The 22,490-nt window shown below is 41.6% G+C and overlaps 1 protein-coding gene across 5 annotated transcripts in view; it reads right to left on the reverse strand.

Annotated features, from left to right (window-relative positions):
* The window catches only part of fgf12a (fibroblast growth factor 12a), a 36,909-nt gene extending 18,420 nt beyond the window's left edge, over window positions 1-18,489 (reverse strand). The window contains exons 1-3 of one of the 5 annotated variants that reach the window (XM_051405180.1): window positions 10,050-10,116; window positions 3,692-6,006; window positions 2,263-2,310 (exon numbers count right to left, since the gene is read on the reverse strand). In XM_051405180.1, the coding sequence (XP_051261140.1) occupies window positions 2,263-2,310; window positions 3,692-3,887 (244 nt within the window). In that variant the 5' untranslated portion in view covers window positions 3,888-6,006; window positions 10,050-10,116. Of the gene's footprint in view, window positions 1-2,262; window positions 2,311-3,691; window positions 9,890-10,049; window positions 10,713-18,470 lie in introns of those variants that run through there. The other 4 variants (XM_051405179.1, XM_051405208.1, XM_051405198.1 and 1 more) reach the window with 4 other exon arrangements.
* Window positions 18,490-22,490: the final 4,001 nt, after the last annotated feature.

A 22,490-nucleotide genomic window follows, 5' to 3' on the forward strand; every position in this document is an offset into this window, starting at 1 on the left:
TTCAATGACATTTACTCTTTACAGGCAACAGGTTCACCTCAAAGGATTCCAGTGCTTTTTCTTGACCTAAAGGAAACTGACCTAAGTTTTGTAGAGTTTCTTTTATTTTTCATTGCAACAACCCTGAACCGACCTCCAACTTTGAGGCTGTGACATCTGGCGCCGGGCCAGAGCGCTGCTCGAAGTGCTCAACACTTCAGGGGAGCAGGTGGAAACGAGGATTAGCTCGGGGCAAAGAAAGCCTCTTGGCCTCAGGCAATGCCAGGAAAAGAAATGTGTGAAAAACTGTTTGTCTGAGGGAAAATGTGTGTGCTGTCTCCACGGCCTGTCTAATGTCCGGCAAGTCTTTTGATTTTGTGTAGAAACGGTAGCCAGAGTCAGATGACACCATTAGCATAAACAAGACTCGGGTTGTGGCTTGTGACAAGGAAAAGCTGGAGAGGTGAAGCTTTAAGATTTATGACACTCATTTTGAGTGCACATAAAAGAAGAGATAGTGTGTATGTGACTAATACAGTCATATTTTTCTTAAGGTTTACAGTGAATAATGAAACACTGCTGAACAGTAATGTGCTGTTTTTGCAATGGCAGAGATTTTGAGACAAGCTCTATTGAAATCAGACAGCAACTCAGACGCTGGATGTCACTAATCCTTTGTTTATTCTCTCGCTCGGTCGCTCTTTATTCTCACAAAAGAAACAAATTATGCATTTTGTCACAATTGAGTTGCGGTTCACTTTCATTTTATGTGGCCAAATAAACATTCAGTAACTGACAAACTGACAATGCTTGCTTTGCAGGGCTCACAACATGATGTATGTGGTTGGAGTAAAGGAATATGAGTGAGCCTGACTGTCCTCCAAGGTCATAACGAGACTTGGAGGTCATGCAAGTCAGTGCCTTCCAGTCAGGCACAAAAAAATCCCAAATGATCTGGCAGAAAGAAGCATTTTCAAACTTGGTATGAGGAGAGAGAAAAAAAGATCCAAGTTTTAGCCGGATCTGTTTTCAACAGTAACAGCAGATGCTAAGTCTTTAATTGAAAACTGATTAAATAATTACTGGTGCATATGCTCTGTTTATATTGTACAGAGGACAAGTGTGTCGAGAAGAGAGCCCGTGGAAGGACTAAACTGAGTAGAGACCCCCAGCTAGAGTGTGTTCACCTCAACTGTGCATCATCCTGACCATGAGTCCCCAACTCACCTAACCCCGGAGTGGGGCCATCAATTTCTGGGACTGGCCCTTCATCATCCATCACAGGCAGGGTGAGGAGACTGTGTGTGTGTGTGTGTGTGTGTGTGTGTGTGTGTGTCTGCTTATGTGTGTGAAAGCACATGGGTGTGTACACATCAGTAAATCACATGTGATAACTACACACTCATAAATTAAGGCATCAACATGCGGCCCGAGCAGTCGCTGACGGCTCATCAGTTCCTATCATTTAGGAGAGAGTGTGGACTGTGTGTGTTTATGTGCGCGCAGATATAAACAGGCTGAACTCCAGAGCGTACAACATGTGCTTGTGCATGAAAAATGTCTTTCAGTGGCAACATAGAGTAGATCATCCTGTGTGTTTGTATGTGTGTATGGGCCATTAAAACGTCAATAAATTTACTTCATACCAATACAGAAGGACAAAAACATTTAGGTACGTCGACAAATGGCGTCATGACCATGAAATGGTGAATGATCACCTGTTCTGATATAGTGTTTGACAGGGAGGAACACATCATATCCATATACACCAACGTACACTACAATAAGAACCTCTACTACACTTACACAGAAGTACTTGACACATATTTACAGACAAAGAACAAGGAGCGAGGATAAAGACTGATCCGACATTGACTGACAAAGAGAATGAGGCAGAAACAAAATGAGGAGAGGCAGAGCCAGAGACAGAGAGGAAAGAGACAGAGGAGCGACAAAAACGACCGGCTACAGGAGAGCTTTAGCTACGAGAGAAAAAAAATAAAACAAAAAACAGGTACGAAATTAAGCTTGAAAAAATCCAAGAAAGCCACACAGAAGGAGGGATGAAAGGAAAAAGAAGAAGTCAGCAGGGGAGAGGGTCGTCGGCTGTCAGACAGGTGTTGAAAGCCCCCCGCCCCTCCCACCCTCTCTGTCCCTCCCCAGCCCACCCACTCCCCACCTCCCCCTCCCCCCTCCCTGGCCAAGGGGGAGTCGACATGGGCGCGAGATGGGGTGGAGACGAGAAGAAACACAGCACACACGGATGGAGGCTGAGCTACTGACCTAGCCTGCAGCCCTTATGGGACACCTGTGGAGGTTTCGAGGGTGCATCTTACGAGGGGGGGGGAATAGAAGGAAAAACAACAGTCTTTTAAACAGGCAGAATTCATAAATTCTCCAGTGTATCGGCTGTTTATATGCAAATATATGGCAAGAAATATAAAGATGATCAATTAGAGGAAATACAGCATCTGTCTGTCTGCCTGTCTGTCTGTCTATGTGCTCTCTGTCTGGCCATGTATGTGTCAGTTGAAAGGAGTTACCTACCTGCCCAACAGTGTCTGGAGGCCTGACTGCCTTGTTGTCTGTCTGTCTGCTCATGTCTCTATTCAGGCATTTTGTGGCAGTTTTTGCCGCTGAGATTGTTTGTCTGTCTGATGAGGCTGTGAGACGACAGGGATTTAATTTAGTCTGTCTGACTGGGTGGGTGTCTGTCTCCCTTTCTGCCTTAAAAATTGATGCCTGTCTGTCCTCCTGCCTCATTCCTCATCAGTCTGTTTGCAGGACTATGAGAGGACCTGACTGTCGTCCATCACACGACAGATATATCTGGATTCGGAGAGGGGCGACTTGCACCGCTGGCTTGTTATCTGTGCGCCACGGACAGACTCTAGGAGAATAAAAGAGGGGAAGGCTGTACCTTTGAGTGTAGTAGGCACGGAGCCTATGTCTATCAATACAGCCAGAGTAGCTCTTAATCACTACAGCCATACCTCCCTTCACTGCAGTAAAGCTCCCTCTCTGCAATAAACATTTACCATTAAAACATTTAATCTCAAAAGAGCCTTGGTGCACTGCGGTGCAACTTATCTCCCCTCTGTACCCCAATCTACAGTTATACTGAATTAGGCAATTTAAAGCAGCCTTTTTTGATGGTATTCAAGAGTGTATGTGTGAGTGTGTGTGTGTGTGTGTGTGTGTGTGTGTGTGTGTGTTTGGGGGGGAGGAATGGGGGAGGAGGGGTGCAAAAATCAAGTGTGCATAATCGAAGGCTTAAATATATTATATAGCTGTTGGAACAAAACCTACTCAAGATTTGACTGGGATACAGTAGCATCAGTTCTGTTCCAGGTTTATTGATTATTCTGATCAGGGCAGTAAAAGAAAGGGGGGGGCGTCACAGCATATAGATAATTTCCTATATATTCAGGCTGCTCTTCTGTAAATGGGGGTAGGGTTGTGTCGTGCAGTGGATCGACAGACAACAGGAAGATCTAATGGAACAGGTGGATTTTTTTCGCACCGCGGAGAAAATCTACCTTCTCCTCCGGTTCAGATTGGAGCCCTTGACTGCAGTATAATGCCTCCGCTGCTCCAAAGAGGGGCGGGGTGGGGTGGGGGGTTCGGGGAAAACCGCTTCCATACGCACACATAACACACATCAGTTTAAAAAAAAAAAAAGGAGAAAAAAAATCTACACTACAGCACTGACCTGGTCGCCGCCGCACGGGTCTCTTCTTGCCGCTGCAGAAACGGACTTTGCTGAAGACCCCCAAGAAATGCCTCTCGCAGAGAGAGCGGGGGTCTTTGCTGGGGCTGGGGCGACGTTTCGAAGTAGAGACCCGGTCGCTGTTCGACTCCCTTGCCTGGCGTTTCTGCCGGATCAGGGAGCTGGCGATCGCGGCCATCTCCCCGAACCGAGTCTGAAAAACCGAGAGTCTAGTTCGGCGGAGGTCGGATCTTGGTGCAGCTTCTTGGCGCAAAAAAAAAAAAAAAGACCAGAGAGTTGTTTGTTGTGTTTCAGGTTCCACGAGGGGGGGTTTGTCAACCAAATGTCATCCTGATCAGAAAATCCTCCTGAGTCCAGGCGGGCATCATTGCGCTTCGGGCAGCATCCTCTTCAAGGGGGGGGTGGGGGGGCAGTAGCGTGTAATAATTCAGCTGCTGCGAGTTTATGGCACTCAGGGCTTCGAATCAACAACGACCGATCTCATATAAAACATACACCTACGGGCTAGGCCACAGGGGCCGACATATCAGTCCTGAATACATGCAACAGTCTTGATAAGTTGATGCAGATGTGTGTCATGGGAGAGCTTCAGGTATTCCAGGTGGACGGTGCCGCGTCTGACGAGAACGACTTCGTAATCCTCATCTGCACACCAGCCTCTCTCCTCTGGCTTCCTGACGCCTTTTTTTTTTTTTAATAATTCGCATCAACCTAAATCCATGCATAAGACCCCCTCGTGCTTGGCTGGAGAAGGATCCTAACTTTTTTTTTGGTTTTTTTCGTTTGTTTTTTTCTAATTATTTACTCCATCTCACATCGATGAATGAGACAGTCCGCTGCTGGTCCAGGAAAGGAGGCTGTGCGGGAGCCCGGGATAACCGTGAGCCCAGTCTCCGGTTCTGTCGATGGCACCTTCTAAATGCAGCCGGGGAAGAAGAAAAAAAAACGGAATCGGCAGCAGAGGCTACTCTGCAAGGATGCTGCAGAGATGTAATTTAAGCCTGCAGGGAGGGATTCTCGTCTGTAAAAGCAACAATTAGTTGAGGCGGACACACGCCGGAGTGCTTTTTGTTGTAGTGCACAAATAATAAAGTAGCACTAAGCATTATTTCCAAGCGTGTCCCGAATGGATGCTGTCGGTGTGTTATATCGCCGACAGCGAGAGACTGGACGGTCGCGGTCCTTAGCCTCCTCTCTCTCTCTCTCTCTCTCTCTCTCTCTCTCCCTCTCCCTCTCTCTTTCTCTCACCCCCCTCACTCCCTCTTCAACTCTTTTAACGCAATCATACGTGATTGAGGTTCGTATTAGGAATTCTCGGAGGAGAGATCGCATGCGTAAAGATAGATGATCTCCAGGAAGGAAAGATGCTAATGTATTGCATAAAAAAAGGGGGTAAAGTGGGGGAATGCTGGGTCGATTGTTTATGCAGGGAAAAATGGGTGCGCGTGATTTCTAGTCCTTTGGGATACTGTGTCTGAAAGGGGGGGGGGATCTCGCAATTGTCTCTTTGAATTACAATTAAAATCCGAAGTTGCGAGCCAGTTTTCAGGGGCACGTCGGGGAGCAAGGGGGCCGCAGTGAACTGTTCTGAGAGCAGTGTGCATGAAAAAGATAAATCTTAATCAGCTTTGGTTGATAGGCTACTACATTCTTATCCTCATAGCTTATACTTAACGGGACATAAGCGCGCATTTTATTTTCTAAAGCCCCCGTGGCACCCCACACATGCCATAAAGAACATATTCAATCTGGCTAAAAGGATTACCTGCAACAGGTTTCTGCACACCCCCCAAAACACAAATGGTACACTGAAGACCCAGACAGTGACACAACACATGTATGTGTGATTTAGGGCTTATGGAAATGAAATGGACTTGCCCATGACACACCAAAAACACACCAAAACATTACAAATAACATCTTCACCAGCAGCACAATAGTTCTTCACAAACCATGAATAATACTGTAACACCAAAGCTTTAAAAATCCTGCCCTTAGGACTCTTTGCAGGAGGAAGGAAGAGCACACATGGATGTATATGCACGTAGAGAGCATTATTCTGCCATCACATCTGGGCATAAATGCAAACCAACTGAATGATTCTGTTTTCACTGGATTTAATGGAGTGATCTTCTTCATCACAATAAAAGGTAAAAATCCCCCAAATTGTCCTGCAAACGTGTGTGTGCGTGTGTGTGTACCAGCATTTGTCTGTGAGAATGCCTCTGGTTTCATGTTTATTATTGCATGGGCTGGGGAGCACACACACCACACTCACACACACACGCACACATTCACTGTGGGAGGAAGAACACGTGAGTCTTCAGCAGCACAGCAAAACCTCTCTCTTCCCTGTGATGAAACAGCATGAAACATTTAGAGGCTTTTTCTAGGACTCGGTTTGACATTCTCTCTCCAACCGAACTCGGGGAGGGAGAGAGAGACAGGGAGAGGGAGACGATTTTCTTTTGACTACCACTGTCTGCAGCCCCCCCCTTACATAAGATTTGGATGTAATGGATGAAAGTGTTGAGTGTGAAACTGGTATCCTGGTTAGCCCTTTGTGTGTTTCTGCATGTCTGTCCCTGGGTGTGCATGAGAGAGAGAGAGAGAAAGAGAGAGAGAGAGAGAGAGAGAGAGAGAGAGAGAGACTTCTTCTCCCACAGACAGACAGATACATAGATAGATAGAATACAGATAGCAAAAGAAAAGTTAGAAACTGAAGGTTGGAGTCTAAATCAAAACCCTTAATCTAGCTTTGTATTCTTATTGAGTTGCCAGTGAGTGGTAGAAATGAATATGTCACTGCAGCATAAAAAATATCAATAGCAATTTCAATATAACATCAATCATTCTAACGGATATGCAGGAGTGTGATATACATTTCTTAGAAAATCTGGTGGTTTGTGAGCTTTCTCAGAAATGGGAGGGATTTTGCGGTACAGTGCTGTGAAGACATAGCACATACATCTTTGTCAGGGAAAGATAAAGTATTCCCTAATGAGGATCTGCTAGGCACCCTCCCTTTACCAGAGACAATTGATGTTCACTTCATCCCAGCTGAGATACGTCCACGAGCGATAAAACACTGCTGCTATGAAATGCACTGCAGGCAATATATAGCAATCATTCGAATTGTCAATTAAAATGGCTCGCTCATTTACACAAACAGGATGATGTTGACATTTTTAAATGTTTTTTGATCCCCAGCGTGTCACTTGTCTTCATGGAAGAAAGATTCTGAATTATGTGTAAAAAATCAAGCAAACATGTTGCATTAAATGTGTTGAGTGTGTTTTCAGTTCGTCTAACTGTGCTAGATCAAAGTATGTACCATGATGCACACACTGTACACGGAACTTAATACCTCTGAAAACTAAAAGAAACAAACCAAAAGCCCAGCATCTCTGTGGCCCCTCTTTCAGATGCCACCACTGCAGGAGTAACTTCCAGTCATTTCTTTATGCCTGCTGCCACCTTGTGGAATAAGAATGAACCACGGGTGTTCAGAGAGACACTAGTAGACAAGGTTGTCACTCTAATGTGTCCTTGAGATACCTCACAGATGTGTTGACTCACAATAGCTGAAACTAGTTTTCATTGTGTAATGTATGCTAAACTATCTTGCCAAGTCTCCAGGAGGCAAAGGCGAGAGATGTGTGAGAGTAAGTGCAATGCTGTGGCTCACACAGAGTGCTCATTACCACATTTACACTACACCAACACAAATTACACAGCTTACTGTGTGATTAGAGCTAGTGTGATGGGTATATACTTTAACTGCACAAAGCCCAAGTTGTAGGGATAAAACAAAAATAAATCTGAATTGGATTTAGTGCAGCAAAATGAGAACAGGCAAGATCCATACAGATCATTTTCCAACATTTATCACTCAATAAACAATTTCAACAACGAATCTTAGTGTTGTTCTAACAAAAGCCATAAAACCAGACAAACATGAGCAGAGAGATGACAACCAACTGTTAGTTAAGACTATTAGGTTAGTAATTGAAATAAATGGTGCTCGACAAGAAAGCTAAATAGTTTGGCTTTGGGTGTTTGATTCTGCTAAAAATGCCACACAGAGACATCAGGATTGACTCGAAAGAATAAAACTAAAAGTTACTTCAATGAAACCTGATGTTACAATGATCCAACAGCCACAAGGAAACTGACAGAATGACAACTATCAGAGTGGCATCATAAGAAATAAACATTATCTTATTAGCTTTTGTTAATGGTTGCTTCTCCACGATGCCACCCACAATACCAGCATGCTGCTGCAATACAGGACACCCCAACTACTGTATTTAACTTATAGCCAGGTGCAAACTTGACACTACAAAGGAAAGCAGGTGCAAAGATTTAAGCCTACTCAGAAACATCTTTCAACAGAAATCCCCAGGGGGTAAAATTTGGCATAGTTCCTGAATCTGGAGCGCAAAACACCCTCTGCTCTTCCTGCTTAACATTATCTTATACGAGCTAACGTCACCAAGAGCAATGAATGGTGCAGACAGATTACCAGCCGCGGTTGTGGCCCCTGCCTCTGAAAAGTTACGTGTATGATCCCTCTTTTTCTGATAGGTGCTTTACTTATACTGAGTGAATAATGTATAACTGCTGACGAACAATAGACAGACAAGTTCAGATTTGCAAAAAGAGTATTAGAATATTTTTATGATGATGTTTATAGTCTTGGATGAGCAGCAAAGACACAGTGGAACTCTGCTTTAGGAGTTCTTGCAAAAGAACCACAACAATTCAAAAACAGAATCAAACAGAAAAAGACTTGTAAACTGGCTCACACAAGTTGAAATAAACATGGAGCAAACTTCAAACAAAGCCTTCACCCGACGCTGCTTCATCGCAAATAGGGTGAACTAGATTTCTGCATTCATGCATAGCATCCTTTTGTGTCAACACCTGTGAGATGACTCATAAGGTTTTGATTGAGGTCATAAGGTTCATCTAACAGTGAACAGAGATGCAGGATAAGGACCGGTGGCGCTTTATATCCGAGTCCTACAGATCCCAGTGTGCGTGCTGCTTTTGGTCCAACTACCTCAGAGGAATCAACTGTGCTTAATGGAGTTTCTAATTGTCTGCCCTGAATTTGAGAGCCTGCTCCAGCTGAAACTACTGGAGATCCTACAGCATTGCAAATGATGGGAGGACACAGGAGAAGGTGTTGCATTTGTCTCTCAGTAAAACGACATTTTGTCTGGCTCTGGAAGGATGTTTTTTTAATGACTTTGGAGATCTTGTTATGTTATGAGTGAACAACAGCAGCAATGCAGTGAACTGCTGAGACATGACTATAGAGGACATGGCAGGAATCTTAGGCTTATTGCCAAAACACTGTTGAGTGCTGGTTGTGTATGAGCATGTGTGTGTGTGTGTGTGTGTGTGTGTGTCATTGAGACTACACATTACTGGGGCATGTTTTATAGTGGACATATGGCAAAGTAAGTCACTTTCAAAAGTAACGTTTGTTCTCCAGGTGAGGGTAAACTATCAGTGTCTGGTTTTCAACGTCCATTAAAGTAGCTAAAGCCAAAGTGGAGTTTTGGGACTTCCACGAGGTCCTTGACAGGCCCCAACATAAGGAGTTAGTTTCATTTCAGGAAGAAAAGGTATACTTTCAACTGATATCCAATTACAATTATTCACAAGAGAAGAGGTAGTTTCAAATTGACATTTAACTCTTTGTCAAACAGAATCAAGACAAAATAGAATCAATCTGGGTTCCTGCTTTGATATGAATCTGGCTAAACGCAAAAAGTTTGGGAGCCTCTGCCCTGGAGCACTTCTGCTGTGGCGCTATCCGTGGTGCTGAAGCCCAGCTGCTTCGTTTTGGGGCCCTTCCAGGCCCCTGAAGTTTAATGACTTGATCCCTGCATTGTCCTTTTTTTTTTTTTTTGGCCCGCTTCGGATGCAGCACTGGAACGCGGTCGTCTGCAAAATATAGCTCTGGTCTGGGTAAAGTAACTGGAGCCCAGTTCTCCTCCTCAGGAGCAGTGCGGCTGGATGCTGACTGCCAGCAGCTATACCCGCACACTAAAACTCGGGACAGATGCACACAAGGAGCACAAGGAGAAGCTCTCTCCACTGCAGACTCGGAAGATGTTACTCACACACTCGAGTGGCCAATGAAACCACTCACCCCCCTTCCTTCCTTCCTTCCCTCCCAACCCACCCCCCCTCTCTCCTCCTCCCCTCTCTCTACATCTCCCCCTCTTTTCTCTCTCTTTTTTTCTTCCTCCATCACTCAAGAGAGAAAGCATGCAAAGGGAAAGGTAGCCATAAAGCTATGGTGCTATCTATGTTTGTCTCTCACCGTTGGTGATAGTGGTCGACTTCGATCGTTGTCCACAGAAACACTGCAGCATATGCGCTCCTTTCTGAAGGAATGGCCTCAGAATCCTCATTGATTTGGGTTGATGGGAGCCTTCCTCAATCCAAACAATCGGACAACGCTATCACAACACAGCAGGGTCAGGCAGCATAGCGTAGCCAGCCAGCCTCTCTCTCTCTCTCTCTCTGTCTTTCTCTCTCTCTCTCTCTCTCTCTCTCTCTCTCTAGGCTCACACAGCAGCCCTCAAAAAGCCGGAAGGGCACAGTCTGCAGGACAAATTACGCTAAAACGAGGCATCTTGAGTGATTCCCCCCTCTCTCTCTCTCTCGTTCTCTCTCTCTCTCGCTCTCTCTCTCTCTCTTCCTAGCCCTATCTCTCTCTGTCTATCCTCTTCTCGTCCACCGACGGTCATTCGCGTTCACGGCACACTCCTCTTCCGCCACGGCAAGGCAACGCAAGGACGTTACAATGTGCTCTTAATTGTACATCCCCCCTCCCCCCCAGCCCACTCTGTCTCCGCGTCTTTACCAGCAGCGGACGTAATAGCAGGAAAAGGGAGAGAGGGAGGGAGAGAGAGAGGGAGAGAGACAGAGCATGCACGCTAAAGTTAAACTGCAGGGGTAAGTGGCAGGCCGTGCCACGAGTGAGGTAATGCGGAGCTGACAGTTAAGAAGGCGACGGGTGGGGGGGGCACGATCCGACGCCGGCTGCACAGATGTTGGAGCCCGCAAGAGCCAATAGTTTTTCCTTTTATTTTTTATTTTTTTCTCAGTTTTGCGGAAGCGGACCACGCAGAGCCTACGTCAGCTGCAGCCCATCGCTTTAAAGACAAAGGTTGTATATATATATCACGCATATATATTATATATATATATATATATATATATATATATGCGTGATAAGGTACCACACCAGAAAGTTTATTGGCTCAGTCACAGTGCGTTATGAAAGCCCAGGTGTCAACAGTGGTCCCCTCTATGGAAGCCAATTTCTGCCAATGTGAGGAGAGAGAAAAAGGGATTCTGTAAGTCATTATAATGAGGAACTTTCTCAAAATATTAACTTAGTATCTCAAAATAAGAACTTGACAAACTTTCTCAAAATAATGAGAGACTTTCACAGTATTTTGAAGTCTAGTTGTTTCATCTGCAACAACGCACCATCATTTATAAAATCATATGTTTTTAGAAGTAAAACTATTGCTGTATAATAACTGTAAAAAGCTCAGTATTTTCCTCTGAACTGCAATGGAGCAGAACCAGTAGAAAAGTAGAATATAATGGACATACTCAAGTTAAGTACAAGTACTTTAAAATTGTGCTTAAGTACGTATACCATCCACTATTGCACCTGCTATAGACATTTCAAGATTCAAGATTCAATAAGCTTTATTTATCCAGAGGGAAATTATGTGCAACAGTTTCAATACAAAGGTGACACACATAAAATAAAATAAAATAAAATAAAATAAAATAAAATAAAATAAAATAAATAATAAAATAAAGGCTAACATAAAATAAATCAAACAATTAACTAAATGCAACAAAATGCAAGCACTTACAGGTAACATAAGTAGAAAAGAAGAAAACAAGTAACTAAATGTGACAAAATGCAACAAAAATTGCAGTTAAACGTAGGTTTTTAAAATATACAACAATACGCACCGTGCAGTTTAGCAGCATAAATTGAACTGAATAATTTCTGAGTAAGCTTCATAATAAAAAAGGAAACAAACAGTTGAGGAGACATAGAATTATGTGTAAGAATAACAAATTAGAATGAAAACAAAATAATGACCTTTATTAAACCACGGATGGCTTTTTATCTAATAAGTGACCATTGGGGGCCCTGTAGCAATCTTAGTTACCATGTGAGACTAATACATCAGTTTGATCTCACTGCATTAGCTGCTCTTACAAAACTGCTTCTATATGGCTCAATACTTTTAGGACTGAATGGAATAAACTATGAGAACAGAAGAAAAACAATAAAATGTTACTTCTGTGAAAAATGTAATGCTAAACTTACTATGCATGGAGATACAGCCACTCAAATGTACCTACAGACATGTGTGATTCCAAATTTACAAAGTTCACAAATGTGTGAAAACTTATGTAATTTTAATGTATTCTAAAGATCTATTTTGTTGTTCTTTACTAATCGTTATCTAAAAGCCAAAAATCTAAATCATACTATGTAATTTTGCCGGAATGATGAGAGTGGCACTAAATTGGCATATTAGCAAAACTATGTGCAACTTTCTACTCTAGGGGGCGCCAGACCATAAAGCACTCACATTAAAATAAGATGCAGAGAGACTGAGATTTGACCATGAAACAGAGAGAGGAAAAGAGAGAATGAGACATCACTAGTTTTTAAAGTATTCAGCTATACCAAAGACAAAACTCAAACGTGTGTCAAGTCATCATTGTTCTTGAGGCTGTGTAGTGGACAAAGACACCCTGCACAACCTCTACTGCTGTAGTCAGTTAACACACTGCTACATTTAAAGCATTTCACTGTATATCTAATATCAACATCACTCTTTTTAGTGCTCATATAACCTTGCACCATAAAAACAAAACAAAATATATGGCACCAACTACCCTGGGAACATGCCCTCGCAATGTATAACATATACAATGTGCATAAAAGGATGTTTTAGGTCAGCAAAAAGCCTCAACAACAGCATCCATGCAAATAGGAAAAGGTCAGAGAGGAGTAAAGAGAGAATGGGTGGAGGGGGGGAAGCTGGCATCAGACCCAGAGTCACAGATATGGTGATGGTGCTGTATATTCAGCTGCCACTATACTGTCCTACTGCAGAACTAATCACCACTATATGCAGACAGAGCATGAGGAGGAAAAAAGGGTAAAACGCATGCTCAGAGGGAACTAAAATGCAATAAAATTGGCTAAAATTTACAGGACAGATTGATGGCCAAAACATCACACAAACGCACAGACAGCAAAATAATTTCACTTTTTCGCCGTACAGTGTATATAGGATAATTAGCTGTAGTCACTCAGTGAAACACAATTACACATGTAGTATAGGGCTTGATATACTGGTTAAAGGTAAGATATAAAGGTCTTACCTATATATTATTAGCTCATTCCTCTAATCTCCACTCAAAGAATTTAGATGATTACTAAAGCATATAAGTACAGATCTGTGTCATGTTATTAATATATCATACTGTATTCTGGCAGAAGGGTTATAGCACTATGTCTTGGAAAGAATTGCATACTATCCTTTCCAGCTCCCAAATATCTATATTGTCACACCAAATATAACAGTAAAATCTATGCATGGACAGAAAATGACTTCCCTTTCTACTCCTATGCTCACTAATGATTGTATCCATTTTAAATAGTAATCACTTTTAGTTTCCTTTATAGATACCCGATATTGTCTGATTGATAATGTATTTGCATCTGCAACCCAACATTACTGCCCTATATTTGATTAAGTCTCTTTTTAGGAGAATATTAACTGGAATCAAAAATAAAGATTAAACTATTTTCAACTCAAAATATGAAGTTGTGTCTGCAGTTATTTCTTTCAGGCTACAAACAGCCCCAACAACCTTCACCGATATGGTAGAGCACACTGTATATAGCCTGAGGGACAAAACCCTGGGCAAATAAAAAACTCACTATTGCTTTGAGTGCAAAGAAATAACTGAAGGTGACTTCAGGAGAATATGAGTGTATCAACATTTTTATCTGCTCCTCTCCTCTCTCAGTAAGAGGACAATGTTCATATAGATTTTAATAAAAAAAATCAACCGGAAACAGTAAAAGTGAAGGGGGACATTTCACCGTATCCTGTGGAAATGAATAATTTCAGATTCCCCCTCCTCATATCAGACAGTATGTGACACCTCATGGATGACCCATCTTCATTTACACCACATGTGATGTAACTATACCTCTGTCCACAAAAAGACGTGTCCTGTCAGTATTTGAGCAAACTCAGATCAGTCTGTGATGACACAGTGGAAAGATGCTGGACAAGCCAGCTCTCACCTTCCTATTATGTCAACAGAAGTGAGGTTAAAATGTTGACCTTGTAAAGTGATACCAGCCAAACATTGAAAGAGAAAAGTTAGAAAAGTAGACTTAGATGTCCTTTTCTTCCAGATTATTTTATATGAAAGAAAAGAAGTTGTGCTTTATTTATTATTTCTCAACAGAAAGAGGTAACAGAAACAGTAATTCAAGAACACTGAACCTAAAATAATTCAGGGTTGAATTATTTTAGGTTCAGTGTTCTTGATGGCTCCATTACAATTTCATGCTGTGCAGCCAAGCATTGATCAAACATCATTACACAGAAATATGTATAGAACAACGCACACATCTAGAATTTGACTCTCCATATGGTGCAGCCATATAAATTGCCTTTTAGGTTTGATTTTGGTTTCACTCAGTTCACTGTTAAAACAAGCAGGGACACTACACACAATAGAGTTTGTCCAACATTGAGAAAAAAATGTTGAACATTAAGCACTGTATATATTGTTAAACTGTTACAACTAATCCAAGTATATGACTGTGAGAATGACTCAGTTGTGTGTAAGTGTTTACAGCAGAGCTGCCCACAATGGGGCATGCTGGATGACATGTGTTACAAAACGTGAAAAAGCCACTTACTCATTTAAACCTTGTTTAAGATTGCATGTATTGGTTTACAGAGACATTAAATGTTTGAGTCTCTATTTTACAAGTAGTATATTATATTATAAATATTACATTGTTTATTCGTTCTTTAAAGGTGCAATATGGAAGAATTGGCCTCTTGTTGCATTCACACCTCAAACAAACTGGTGGCAGCATATCACCAGAGTAACTGCTAACTGCTGCTAACTGTAACTGCTGTTACTATCTTGCAGCTAGCAGTCATATTAGCTGACTCTGACTGGACTGGGAGCTCGGACCACTGGGGGAGTGTTGGTGTTTAGCTTTAGACAGCCGGGAGGAGACAGACGGAGGCCAGTTTGACGACATGGAATGCGGTACCAAGGCGATTTACAGCAGCTCTGACCAGGACAAAGAAGAATTTCTGCTGAGAAGCAAAGGAACTTTAAATGCAGAGATTTGTGAATGGAGTTTCATATGATGTTCTTTGCTTAAATTTGAGACTGAAACAGGTCAGGACTGAGCTATGCTGTCAGGCTATCACTTCTTTTGAGGTACAAAGTGGTATTACAAGACAGGATGGGCCAAAATCTAGCTGGTTAGTATGCTAACTTCACTTAAAATAAACGAAAATTATGTTTCTCTACACTGTTTGACAACATCCAGCTATAAGAGTCTATACAGAGAAGAAGAGGAGGAAGAAGAAGAAGAACTACAACAACAACAGTAAGAACAAGACCTTTGATTTGGTCGAAGTAAGATACACTGTGTTGTTCAACAGCACTGAGTCACTGCTGATGGTAGCTACCATTTGCTGAAATGTCAGAAAGTATTCAGAAAACATTCTCATATTCTGCAAAGCTACAGCAATGCCAATGTCTGTGTTGCTAAAATCAGCGGTACAGCAAAACTGTGAATGGTTGCATCAAGTAAAAGCTGCCAAAACTCTCTTGCAAAATGACAAGTGTGCAAACTTGAGGTTAGGGTCTGCGTACAACAAGACAGCAACAAGATACTTATCACAGATAACGTATATCAGCATCACAAAATAAATGTGGTGTAGTACTCCGGCCCAACGAGGTTTGCTACATGTATGTTATTTTCATGGGGCGTGTGTGTACATCGCCATTGTTTCCTGCTTTGTGATGGCAGATTTTAGTAAAAACTACAGCAAATTATATCTGACGGTTCAAAGAGATTTGTTTTTAAACCATGCAATAGTCAAGACTGCAAAAACGTGGGGAATAAGAAATGAGAGGTTAAGATAGCTGCCGTGTGCATGACAGAGAAAGACAGGATTTAAAAGTGAGAGAGGGTAGAGAGATGTGAAAAAATGAATCAGCAGCTACACTAAACGGCTGTGCATTCACGTTTGTAAAGAGCTTTTCCTCCTTTCTTAAAGAGGAGTGCACAAAAAAGACACCTCGGTCAGTGAAAAATGCCTCAGCCAACATAAATTTGCTTTTTTTTTTTTTACTTAAGGTGTGTATACAGAATGAAGGGGCTACAGTGGCTGCATTAACCTGCTTGGAGACTCCAGGAGACTCCTATTAACCTCCCATTCCTCCCTCTCTTAGTGCACTGTGTTCAGTATTCCTGTGCTGGAATATTATATAACCCCAGGTTGGATGTGTGGTCATTTAATTAAACATTAACTAATTAATTTAGGCATATGCATCATGTAAACACAGTGTCAGTGTTGCCTTAAAATACACTTTTAACACAGGAGCCTTCTTCAAGACAGGGCCTCAGATCAGGTAAAGCTGGACCCACCTTCAGGTCTTTATTATATCAGCTGATAGTGGAGTATATTCCCAAACAAAATTAGATTCAATCAAATTATAATTGCTGCCCAGTGAACCTGGGTTTTTCGGGTCCCAGAGCAGTTGCTCATTTGGCCAGTTGGTAAGTCAGACAGGCCACAGCAGACAAATATAAAAACATACTCCCACAGCAACACTACGACACAAACTAACTATATTATTATATTATATTCTAGGAGGACATAATGTCACATGGACACACAGGACACATGTAGCGGAAGAGGCCCCCACACCACTAAATAAAAATATATACATATATAAAGTAAATAGATTCATAAATTAATAGTGATGTGATTAAATATGGGATAAAGAAAACAGAAAATAAATATTAAATGAATATGTAAATAAATAAGCCTTACTATCATCATACAAGGGAGACACAAACACTGATTCACAAAAAGAAAACTGTGAGCTCATACTGTAAGGACTGATATACTGTATTGAGCTAGTATGGTTTTTTTATTATGACTGCGGGTATATCGGCCCCTCCTTATATGACCACTGTAACTGGTCTGTATTGAAATGAAAAATGATCCTGGAGTTATTTACATATTTAATGTTTCCACAGTGTGTGGTAGTGCATGTGACAATAAAACAGTTCTATTCAATGGAGGCGAAAGAAAGGCTCCACAAAGGCCAATGAAATTACATGAATTATAAAGTTACTGCACACTCCACCTCTCCTGAAATACAGTACAAAGATGCAAACACTGTGGCCTGGTGGGAAGTATTAACAACAATGGCAGATAGACATGACAGTAAAGCATAAAGCATTTCATATTTGCGGTAGTGAACACTTAATTTCCCCTGTGTGGGGGTCAGCAGATCCCTAAGTGGATTCAAGAAATGTGAAAGTCAGGTTTAGAGCTTTAGAGGATTTGCAGGTGAAATGCAAACTGTACCCAAGACAGGGTCCCCTGTGTCCTATACTGTACGCCCTATGACTTTAGGATTTTTGCTATGTTGTAGCATTTTGCTTTTGTAAAACAGATCAGGGTGAAGCCAGAAGGTTACCCTACTTAAACAAGGGCACCCTGTCCCTCCTCCAAATATACCTGAAGTGGGGAATGTGCCTGTGTTATGTGCTTTAACCCCATGCGTGATTAAACTACCCTGCAAAACACAGCATGTTTTACAGTTACATATTTTAAGCTGGGTGTAAACCATTAAGCTGCATCTGGTTTTTCATGCAGCAGACTCTATCCTATAGCTCTGAATAACACCCTCTATATATCCCATTACTGGCAGAGTTGAAAAGCTTTGTCAACAACACGCATGCTGATCGCTGAGGCCACACCGCCGCCGCTGCACAGGGAACAGCAGCACATTCATCTCACCGAAAAAAGTGGAGAGCCAGCAGTTTTTTGTCTAAATCAACTGACAGCACCGATGGAGTGAAGGAAAGCTCCGGCAGGGAGACTAAAGCCGTTTACCATGCGCAACACTGGGGCTGAAACAGTGTAATGCCGGCCCTAAAAGTTCTATTTCATATGGAATTTAGATGTTTTCCTATACATTGTGGATTAATGCAGTTGATCAATCTTAAATTAAACCCCGTTCTGGAGAGGTGTGAGGTGCTTGAAGGGAGAGAGCAAACTAGTCGAGGCGGTAGACTGAGCTATGAAGCCGGGATACAGCAGCAGCATCGCGCTGCAGCACTGAAGCATGTGCTGGTGTGTGGTTAACGGACACATACACAGCACCATCCGCATCCCTCAACTTCTAGCCCATAAAGTGCATCCCTGCCCCTATTGCATGCGGTGTTCATGCAGTTTATATGATAATAAAATTAAAAAGGGGTTTTATGTGTTCCGCAGTCTATGCACAAATAATCTACACAAGTAAGCAGCGCTACGTTCCCCAACCCCCCCCACTAAACAGCAAAACAAAACGAGCTCATAACTTATTCATATACACGCACGTGGACGTTACTTACCGGCGTTTTTGTCACCCATGTCAACCTTGCGGTGCAGAAGTTGTTGGAGGTACTACCGACGTAGGCTGAGGGAATGCGCTTCCTTCAGTTGGGACAGCCCAGCAGAGAGAGAGAGAGAGAGAGAGAGAGAGGCAAGATGCTTGTTTCAAGTGATAAATTGCTAAATGAGCTCCTTCTGGGACCCCTTTGCGCGGATGCAGAGTTCTTCAGCGAGCTCGTGCTTACCCCTTGGTGTTTGGAAGAGTTTCTGAGTAAGGAACACTGAGGACTCAGGTAAAGACTGAGGGAGGGTTGGGACTTAGTGTGCATGTGTGTGTGTGTGTGTGTGTGTGTGTGTGTGTGTGTGTGTGTGTGTGTGTGTGTGTGTGTGTGTGTGTGTGTGTGTGTGTGTGTTTGCGTGTGTTGCCAAACTGGCTTGGTTGTGCAGAGGAGAGCGGGTGCAGTGTGTGCAAGTGTCTTGATGCGGGAGTACAAGAGCAGGAGCTTTGCTGTCACTGTTGGGTTGAAACACTGTAGCAAAACAGGCGAGTTTTTCCTTTTCCTTTGCAAAACCAGCATGCTTGCACTTTATAACCTACTGATGATTGTGTAGACAAAACTGTTCTATTTTATAGTTTAAATGTGATCAATGCTGTTTTTCTTTTCAAATTCAAGTGAGTGTTTTTTTTAGTTTTTTGTTTAACAGAGCCAATAAGAAGGATTTCAAACTGCAATTGTGATTAAACAATTAATAAGAACATTTTGCCCACAGTAGGATATTGAATAGATAAAGCAATGAATAAATGAATGAAGTTCTTCTTTTTGTGCCATAGGCCCAGCCCACATGGCCTTAAAAGACAACACAAGTTCATACAAGACCCAAAATTATACAGATCAGATTTTCAGACATCTACAACAAAATTCATACATTGGTCAAGCATATAGTTACTGTATAATACTGAAGAAATAAGAATAATACTGCTAGTTATATAATCCATCTTGCCTTCTTTTAGAGGTTTTTCAGGCGTAATCAGCAAACTAAAACACACCAAAAGGGCTAGTAGCCTAAGCTTGCAGAATGTGCTCTTTTATATTATATATATTACATATATTATAAGTATATATATATATATATATATATATATATTCTTTCTTTATTTTCAACCATACTCTGCTATAAGAATAAATAAATTCCACCTCCAGCCCACAGTGATGAGCTCCGTCCTCACACACCTGCTGACCACCATGTTGCTTTACTGTTAGGCAGGCAGATGATATTTTGCTGAGAAATCATCAATATTTAATGAATGAATCACAGATCAATAGTCGTGTCCTGAACATCTGACTCTTTATTGTGCCTGTTATTTGATTATACTGCAGTGAAGTTCTGATAGACACTGTGTACAGTATATACAAAGACTGCATTGTGCATTCAGAATGAGCTGGCTGTTTCAGTGTAATGGGTTTGTGCAAAAAGCTCTTGAGGAACTTGTTAGTGTTGTGTAATCAAATCAGTGTGAACTGCCAGGGCAGATATGTGCACAAAGGTACAGTGTTTGTATAAGAGTGTGCTGCTCTCATATTTATTCAAGTGCCCCTCTCATTTTTACCCAAAATTTAAAAAACAACAACAAACCTTTGTATAAACGTTTTTTTTTTTTTAAATGCTGGAAATCAATTTGAATAGTGAGAGGTTAATATTGCCATGCCGTCTTCTGTGGTATTCTGGGTAAATTAAACATCAGAACTGTGCAGTGGTGGAGTTATCTGAAATTCCACTCAGTATCCAATCCACACAGCTGTTATAGTGTAAATCCTCTGCAGACTGCTCCTTAAAAAATACCACAATCATACGCTGACCACCATCTCAAAATCTATGCAGGTACAAAAAAAACAGAAAACAAGTCACACCGTGGTATTATCTAACTGGCCCATTGATCCGTGTCTTCAAAAGCTCCTTGTCAGCACTCTGATAGGACGCTATGATAACAGCTAGAGTTTCCTCTGATGGTATAAAAAGACTGCACTGCTGGTATAAGATGTTTCAAGCCTTTGGGCTGAAATAGAAGCCTCAAGGCCAAATGACGTTCAACAGCATCATGCCCGTGGATCCAAATAACAGCACAAACACGGGAGCCATAACGTCAGGGTTGCTTGTATTATCTGCTCTATCTATACATAGTCCCAGTAAGATAAATGAGTGTGCTACACAAATGACAAGTTCTTCTGATTTTAGACATTGCACTTCCTGTCACATGGCCGAGGCCTTGCCGTTCCTGACACAGGCTAAATCCTGGCTGGCGTCGGTTCACAGTAAATCGATGAGAGGGCCTGAAAGAGGACACCTCTGCCGGTGGGAAAAAATGCACTGCATTGATCAGAAAAGGGACCTATAGTCCTCTACAGATTCAGCGAGGGATGAATGTGTGTGTTTGCGTGTGAGGGTTGTTGCGGCTGCAGTACAGCTCCTTTTCCAAAATCCAAATCACAAACGGCTTTTTACCTAAGTTAACTTCTGCGGACGCTTAAATATTTATGATTTTCACCCTCTGTTAGTCTACTCTCTCAGGCCTCCCCACCTCAGTCCGTCCTGCGCTCACTCCTATCACTGTCATCCCTCCCTTCCCTCCTCTGCTCTCTTCATCTCCTCCTCTCCCCACATCTCCCTGTCCTCCCTTGCCCCAGACCTGCACCCATAGGATATCATCTAACTTGGCAGTGTGTCCTTGGGTCCATACAGTGGCAAAGGCATAATGCTCTTCTTTCTTTGTACACTGTATCTTTGCCCTGAAACCCCTATATCCCCGCTTTTCTGTAATTTCCTCGCAAAAGTGTGAGATTGTATTATATTGTCCCCACGGGATGCATTGCCTGCTTCAGTTAAGATTAATTACCTACCTATTCATAAACGTTCTCTGTGCAATATTGTCTATAGCTGAAGTAGCCCATCAAGTCAAGTGCAGGTATTACACTGTAGGAGCCCTAGTTACTCTGCAAACACTGCAGTGCAGTCTTCTCACAGCAAATTCTACCTTCTTCACCTATTTCTGGAGTCACTGGCAAGCTTATGAGAGGTTTGTGGAACTTGTCCAGATGCCAATAGCAACACCTAGTGCCATCAATACTGTTCAGCTGCTGTCTATGGTTCCCACTACTTTCTCTCTGGTTTAAATAAAAACAAACGTCAGTGTGTTAAGTGAAGAATAAGTAGAAGAAGAAAAAGACAGAGTCATTAATTATGTTTTTACTGTTTTTTATTTATACATCATGTATCGACTCCTTTGTTGTTGTTGTTTTTACAGTACTTTCACTATTTTGGTGTTATCCTCTATGCTCAAAGCTTTTACATTCATTTAGATTTAATTTCTTTAATTTTAAAAATCTATTTGCAGTGTTGGAAGATGTATTTGGATCTTTTATTTAAGTAAAAGAAGCAATACAGCAATGGGAAAAAAAAACTTGCTTGCTATTACAAGCAGAATTCCTTTACTCAAGTAAAAGTACTAAAAGCACAATGTACAAAAGCAAAAAATACACAAAAGTAAAAGTAATTAATAATATTTCAAAACTGATATCATATATTATTATTATTATCATTATTATTATAATATATTTGAATGTTTGAGTAAGTCAGTGTGTCACAGTGTGACAGAGAGCCAACATGAAACCAAGAAGCTAAATGGAATTCAGTCATCATTAATTTTATTATTTAAACCTGTGCTTTTCCTACTGTCAAAATGTGTAAAAAATACTGTAATAATAATATTTCCCTCTGATATTAAGTCAAATAAATTAAATAATAGCACAAAAGATTCAATTGAAGTAAAAATACCTCAAAACTGTAGTTAAGTTAATTACTTCAGTAAATGTTGGTTATATTCCACCACTGTGATTTTACTCCTTAGACCTTCATATCTGACAGAGCCACTAGAGGGAAGTGAAGTGCTACCTATGGAAATACAGTTTTGTTATTGTGCCTGTGCAACACAGATGCCTACACCATTCAAATGCTTTCATTATTTCATAATGAGAATCAACTCT

This window comes from Dicentrarchus labrax, unplaced genomic scaffold (genome assembly GCF_905237075.1).
Source record: "Dicentrarchus labrax unplaced genomic scaffold, dlabrax2021, whole genome shotgun sequence".
In the NCBI taxonomy this organism is placed as follows: Eukaryota; Metazoa; Chordata; class Actinopteri; family Moronidae; genus Dicentrarchus; species Dicentrarchus labrax.